The sequence below is a fragment of the Microtus ochrogaster genome, unplaced genomic scaffold (assembly GCF_000317375.1).
Source record: "Microtus ochrogaster isolate Prairie Vole_2 unplaced genomic scaffold, MicOch1.0 UNK74, whole genome shotgun sequence".
NCBI lineage: Eukaryota > Metazoa > Chordata > Mammalia > Rodentia > Cricetidae > Microtus > Microtus ochrogaster.
Window position 1 is genome coordinate 1,466,249 of NW_004949172.1, and position 7,477 is coordinate 1,473,725.

General features: G+C 48.2%; 1 protein-coding gene across 1 annotated transcript in view; it reads right to left on the bottom strand.

Annotated features, from left to right (window-relative positions):
- Window positions 1–571: 571 nt before the first annotated feature.
- The window catches only part of LOC101996673 (cytochrome P450 2B1-like), a gene marked incomplete at its 5' end in the record, with an annotated part of 33,761 nt that continues 26,855 nt past the window's right edge, over window positions 572–7,477 (bottom strand). The window contains one exon of the mRNA XM_013354847.2: window positions 572–754. Coding sequence (XP_013210301.2) covers window positions 572–754 — 183 coding nt within the window. The remainder of the gene's footprint in view (window positions 755–7,477) is intronic.

Sequence of the window (7,477 nt, forward strand, 5' to 3'; positions counted from 1 at the left end):
GTTGGAGGGGGTGCTCACCACATTTGTCAGCTGGCATGCCTGGCATTGTGTCACTATCTGTTCAACAGTCTGGTTACCATCTTGACAACCGGTCCAGCATTCTATGTGTCCCCAGGTGTGAGGAGCGGTGTATTTTTTTTAAGTATCTCATATTCCAGCCTTTGGGGCAGGATGACTCGCCCATTGACAGTTTTGCACCATTCCCCTGTTCACTGGACCATGGGGAGAGTGTGTATCCAGCTAGATTTTCAGGTGTGGACTTTGCGGCAGGTCATTTAAAGTCACCCTAGCCCTGGGGGCTGAAGCCACCTCTTTTGCTGTTTTTATCAGCCAGGTTGTTTCCCAGTTGTATTGTTCCAGAGCCTTTTTGGTGTCCAGGTCAGTGTATTATTGCCAACTTTGTGGGCTCCCACAATGCTTGTAAGAGATCCAGAATTTCCTGTTTGTTTTTAATAGTTTTTCCTTCTGCTCTTAGCAACCCCTTCTCCTGGTAGATAGCCCCGTGGACATGGGCTGTGGCAGAGGCATACCTGCTGTCTGTGTAGATGTTTAGCTTTTTGCCTTTTCCCATCTAGAAGGCTTTTGTACTGAGGTCCCGTGGTAGGCGTTCAGCCCTTATTGCCTCTGTAATTGTTGTCACTGCGGCTCCCGCATACCTTTGTCCATTCTGCACATAACTGCTGCCATCTGTGAACCAGGTGACCTCTGCATCTGGGATAGGAGTATCCTTCAGGTCAGGTTTGATGCTGCGGGCCTGAGCCAGTATCCCAGAACAATCGTGTAGCAGGGCCTCTAAGTCTGGATCCAGTAGTAGGGTGGCTGGGTTTACAGCAGGTGGAACATGATGGTTATTTGGGTGGGGTTAAGCAGTAGTGCCTGGTAGTGGGTCATTTGGGCATTTCTCAGCCACCTATCTGGGGGTTGCTTCAGCACTCCTTCCAATGCATGGGGGTGTCACAATATTCAAATTTTGGCCCAGTGTCAGTTTGCCTGCATCTTTTACCAATAGGGCCACTGCAGTTGTGATACAGAGGCATGGGGGCCACCCAGATTCTGTTGGGTCAAGGTTTTTTTTTTTTTTGTCAAACAGGCTACTGGTCGCCTCCAAGGCCCCATAGTTTGGGCGAGCAATCCCTTTGCTATCCCCTGCTCTCATCTATAAACAAGAGAAAGGGTTTACTCACATCCAGCAGTCCAAGGTCCGGGCTTCCAGGAGCTTGCATTTTAAGAGCTTCGAATGCTTTTTGTTTCTCCTCCATTCAGCTGAATTCCTGACCTCCTGTCGTGGCCTCATATAGGGGTTTGACAATCTCAGCAAACCCAGGGATCCATAGGTGCCACAATCCTGCCATCCCCAGAAATTCTCTAACTTGTTTGTCCAACTTGGGGTTTGGGATCATTAGCACAATCTCTTTTAAGGCTCCAGACAACCATCTCTGCCCTTCCTTAAGAACATATCCCAAACAGGTTACCTGTCGTTGACAGATCTGAGCCTTCTTTGCTGATGCTCGGTGTCTTAGTTCTCCAAGGGGGTGCAACAGATGCTCAGTCCCTCTCACGCAACTTTCTCCATCCTCCCCAGCAAGCAACAGGTCATCTACATATTGTAATAGACTCACCTCTGGGTTTTGGAGTCAATATTCCCCCAAGTCTTCATGCAGTGCCTCATCAAAGATGGTGGGAGAGTTTTTGAAGCCTTGAGGCAGGCAGGTCCAAGCAGCTGCCCACTGATTCTGATCTCTGGGTCATGCCATTCAAAGGCAAAGTAGGCCTGGCTCTTAGGGGCTAATGGATAATGAAGAATGCATCTTTGAGATCCAGTACAGTGTACCATTGCCGGTCGGAAGGCAAGGTACTCAACAGTGTATAAGGGTTAGGTGTATGTCCATTACTCTTTTGTTGACTTCCCTTAAATTCTGCACTGTGCGGTAGCTTTTAAACTGGCAACAGGGGCGTGTTCCAGGCAGACTGGATAGGTTTTAGGACCCCAAGCCTCAATAGTCTTTGTATGTGGGGGTGATTCCTCTCTTTGCTTCCAGTGGCACCGGATACTGGCAGACCTTAATGGGATCTGCTCCTGCTTTGACCTCAGTGTAGACTGGGGTCCTGTGAAGGGCCAGCCCCATGCCTCCTGTCTGTGCCCAAGCCAGAGGGAACTGCTGGAGCCAGTTCTCTGTATCAGGTTCTGGTGTGGTTGGTTCCTGGTAGAGTCTGTATTCCTCAGTCAAGTCTCTAGTGACCAAGATCCTGAGCGGCTCTCCATTCTGATGGACCAGTTTGGCTCCTTTCTCAGAGAAATGAATTTGGGCTTTCATTTTGGTTAAGAGGTCTTGGCCCAGCAGAAGATAGGGGCATTCAGGTATTACTAGGAATGAATGGCTTACGCATCCCGTTCTCAAGTCCACTATTCTTCGGGTAGTCCATGAGTAAGATTTGATCCCTGTGAGCCCTTGGACCCAGGTAATTTTGGTGAACATGGGTCCTCCTTGTTTTAATAAGACTAAATTTTCTGCACCTGTATCTTCCATAAAATCATAGGTTTCCCCTTCATCTTAGGGTTACCCTAGACTCACGGAGAGGTTCTGAGCCTCATCTCCCCTAGTCACTGTCTTCCGCCCAGGCCTCCAGAAGCACTTGGGTTGGGCGCCCCCCGCCCCTTCTTAGGGCAGTCCTTAACCCAACGCCCTTCTTCCTTACAGTAGGCACATGGGTTCCTGCCTACCTTGGGTTTGGGTCGCAGTCTCTTCTCAGCGTCTTGAGACGGTTTGGGCATCTGTTGCTGTCAGGATTTCTTTCAGGTCTTATCTATGTTGTGCTTGTTGCTATTCCAGGATCTGGGCCAAGCTCCTTTCCTACTTTCTATCTCGTTTTTCTCTCCCCTTTAACATCTTCCTTCTTTCTTCCTTCTGTTCCTCCATCTCCCTCTTTTTGAAAACCTTTTCCACCATTGCCACTAATTCTCTGCTATTTTTCTCCTAGCCATTCTAAAGATTGTATTTTTTTTTAATGTTGGGAGCAGCCTGATTTATTTAGTCAAACATCGCTATTTGGGTGGATTCCTCCATTTGCAGATCATATGGAATTGGAAGGCCTCAAGGAGGCACTCCAGGTAGGCTGCTGGACTTTTGTCTGCCCCCTGCCTTGTATCATAAACTTTAGCCATATTAGTTGGCTTGTGTGCAGCTGCCTTGAGACCTGCCAATAGAGCCTGGTGACATACCTGGAGTCTCTCTTTACTTTGTGCTCTGTTGTAATCCCATTTGGGTCTGGTGGCAGGGAAATGGAGTGGGATCTCTTATAGGAGCTCCCGTTGGCCCTGGAACCAATTTCCAGGCCACCCCAAGGATCCGATTCCACTCTTTAGTGGTGAACAACATTTTCAACAGTTGGCTGCAATCATTCCAGGTGGACTAGTGGGCAAAAAGGAGTATTCTGAGTATGCCAATTGTATAGATTGCTGGTTGTAAAGTGCCAATAGAGAAAAGGCTGATTTCCATCCTCATCTGTTGGTCCTGCTGGCCTGAGAGGCAGGGTGACTGAGGTTTCTAGCTCAGATGTGGTAAGGGTGGTACTGCCCTTACCACCTCTCTGGCAGCTTCAAGTAGCCTGTGCTGGCCCTTGATTGGCCTCAGGCTAGGGCCCAGGTATTGGAGGAGGGACAGGAGTTGCAAGCAGTTGAGGTTGGGGAGTGTAGGGAGGAGGAAAAAATTCAGACTCCTCAGTCCCATCTTGGAGAACCAGTGCCTTGGGGTCTTTCTTTGGCTTCACTGTGAACACCTGTATAGGGACAGAGGGCCAGGGTAGACAGAGAAAGGGTTTAATCCAGGAGAGGGGGTCCTGCAACCCATGCACAAACTCTATCCAAGTTATGATGTAAAGGATTTGGTCCAGATGCCCTATCTAGTGTTGAAAACCCTGCTCCTCCATGCAACGTATGGTGTCTAGGTCAAAAGTTCCCTCTGGAGTCCAGCTCAACATTGAAAGAGGGCCATTCTGAGGAACAAAAGATTGCCCATTTTCCTTTCTTAATGTCTACACTGTTCTTATGGGCGGTGTCCCTGACTTCCCACCAATGTGCCAGCTTCAGTCCAAGGGGGTTGAGGAAACATTCCCCATCTTCAGCCTGTAGTCGGTAGTTGAACAAATAGCACACACACAATCAAGACAGGGACTGTAACACAGACTACAATTAGACAGAGGATTCTGAACAGATGGCTGTGGCCTAGAGACGTCTCTGAACGTGAGTGCCCGGTGAAGGGGGCTCAATGATTCTGAAAACCGTGTGGATGGGGAGGGAGGTCTCTAAGAGTGCTTCCTCAACCCCCATATCAGAGTTACTGATGGAAGTCTGCTGACATCCCAGACGAGGGCCCAGAACGTCTCATGGTCCCTCCAGGTCTGCCTTACAAGTGCATCTGCTAAGGCAGGAACCTGACAGAGAGCTGAATGTGGCCACTTCTGAAATGGAAGATTGCAGACAAACAAAAGGTAGACAGAGACAGCACTGTAACTCACCCCTATGGTTGACTTAAACCTTTGAGGTCTAGGGGTCTCTGGGAATTCCAGATGAGTCCCCAAATGTAGTACCCAAATCACAGGGACCCCAAAAGACCACCAGAGACAGAGACTCACTGAAATGCAAAAGCAAGGTTTAATCCTGTAATACAAATCATGATAGGGACTTTGTCTTGCACACTGATGCAGCGGGGGCCAGAGGAGGTGCCCCACCATTCTTAGGCAGGGTTATTATTATTATTATTACTACAAATTTTCAACTCCTCCCCTCCTTCCATTTCCCTCCCCACATTCCTTCTCCCCCTCCCTCTCCAGTCCAAAGAGCAGTCAGGGTTCCCTGCCCTGTGGGAAGTCCAATGTCCTCCCCCCTCCATCCAGGTCTAAGAAGGTGAGGATCCCAACAGACTAGGTTCCCACAAAGCCAGTACACGGAGTAGAAGCAAAACCCAGTGCCATTGTTCTTGGCTTCTCAGTCAGCCATGAGGGTTGGCAAGAGACTGGACTCAAGAGGGGTTCCCAGGTGTCCAAGGAGATATCCCCAGCTTGTTCCTTGAGCAGCTGAGGAGAGGGCGCCTGAACTGGCCCTATACTATAGCCACTTTGATGAATATCTTAGGCAGGGTTTATTTTTTTTAACAGCTATCTCTAGTTGTTATTTATTTATTCTATGTGTCTTTTACATCATGTATCTTGTTCTCATTCATTTCCTCATCCTTTTGCATCTATCCTACACCCCTGTAACCCTCCCAATAAGGCAAAATTTAAGAGAAAAACAAACAAAAAAGAATAAAAGAAAATAATAAAAAAGGAAAAACTTAATCTCTCCATGGAAGTTGCAGTGTGACACAGTGAGTCATGCCATGAACCCCTTTGTCCATCTATCTTTATTTTCAAGTGTTCAAAGAGCCATTATCCCCAATTCACATCTGGCCGACCAATTCTCCAGCTGCCCAGGCCCAGACCCAAGGGTATGACTTGACCCACCCCATGATCCACCTCCTCTATGTCTGCCAGAACGCATGAAGAGACCTGACTTGCAGACACAAAGCTGCAGGATTTCTGCAACACACAGCAAGGGCCCAGCATCAATAAGACAGTAGAAACCAGAGTCCTCGAACCAGAATTAGGCAGGGTTTATAAAGGCAAAAAAAAAAAAAATCACAAATCTATTGTTATGGGCATAAGGGGGTATGAGTGACTCTCTGATTGGCTCAAGTCTAGGGCATTTTCCACTCTGCTGATGTCAACCTCGAGCAGCTGGGCTCCAGTCTAGGGAACTTCCTGCTCTGATGATAGCCACCTTCAGCAGCTGGGCTCCAGTCTAGGAGAGGATTTTCCACTTGCTGATATCAACCTCAACCAGCTGGGCTCCAGTCTAGGGAACTTCCCACTCTGCCCTCAGCTACCTTGGGGCCTATCAAAAAATAGAGTTGGGGCCGGGCGGTGGTGGCGCATGCCTTTAATCCCAGCACTCGGGAGGCAGAGGCAGGTGGATCTCTGTGAGTTCGAGACCAGCCTGGTCTACAGAGCTAGTTCCAGGACAGGCTCCAAAGCCACAGAGAAAACCTGTCCCGAAAAAACCAAAAAAAAAAAAAAAATAGAGTTGGCTTTGTCCCTTCAAGAACCCAAACTTGAGCTCTGTGGTTTCATGTGACCATCTCTCTCATACCCTTCCCTGAGGGCCTGGTTCCAGCTTTTCTGAGAACCTTCCAGCTTTGGACTTTATGAGTTTCACAGACTCCACACATGAAATGCTGCTCTCCATGATGGAAAACACAGTACGTCTACCAGAAGCTATGTCCCTACCAACCTTCCCTCTGATCCTTGTCAAAAGAATTCTAGAAGCTTCTCTAGTACCACAGCATGGCTGGAAGAAGAGAATTCCCAACCTGATCTGGAGATGCCTGTTGAGCCATGGGCCTGCAACTCTTTGCTGCCTGTGAGCACCACTTCCTCCCTCCCACCTCCTGCCTCCTCACCCTGACCTCCTCCACATCTCACACCTTGGAAGAATTTGAGAAAGGTCATCAGGTCTGTTTGAAAATGTTTTCCAGCAAAGAAAAAAGCCATTGTCCAAGAAAGAGACAGCCTTTGAGCTGGAGTGACCCCAGGCCCAGCCTGGCAAGATTCAGAAGAAGACAGAACACCATGATCCTCCCTTGGCATGCTGCACATTCCCCTGTTGTTCTTGATGGGTTGGCTGCTTTGTTTGTAGTCCTATTTCTGTTGTTGGTGAAGGAGGGTGTGCCAGTAACCTCCCTTGGCAAAGTCCTGGTAACTGTCCCTAGGATACAGGAAGCTTGGTGAGACAATTGGAAATTTAGTATTTCAGAAGTGATTTGAAAGCTGCCTGCTGACTGGCCAATGGCTGCAGAGACATCCTCCTAGTTGATGATGTTAAATAAATGACTTTCCCATAAGCACCTGTTTGTCTCAGCAGTGTGTTGTATAAAGGCTCATTCTCAGGGGACACTACTCAAAGGGTCGCTCCCAGACACATATGTCAGAAGGTGGAAGACAGCAAGCACAGATGAGTCACAGAACTGGAGTCATCCTGGACACTATGGGGACAAGGATTTCCTGTGGTCATCATAAGAGACTGACAGAGATTAGGCAGACAAGGTCTGGCAGTACACGGAGCAAGTTTAAGGAGTTACTCACTGAGTCACTTTATCCAGTGGTTTATTTACTTCTTGGTTACTGTTCCACTGTATTAAACACCTGACATCAGCCACCTGCTCTTCCAGGTTCTCACAATGGAGCAAGAAACAAGGTAACAGGTTGTCCCTTCATAACCCTGACATGGATGTGATGGAGTTTGCAGTAAGAAGTCCTTATGAAAATAAACTTAGTTACCAGATAATGAAGAGGTCACATGTAAGAGTAGCTAGGTCAGGAGTCTGGGCACCGTGGTGGCTGCTCTTGAGTGTTAACTTGACTATATCAGGCATCAACTAAAACC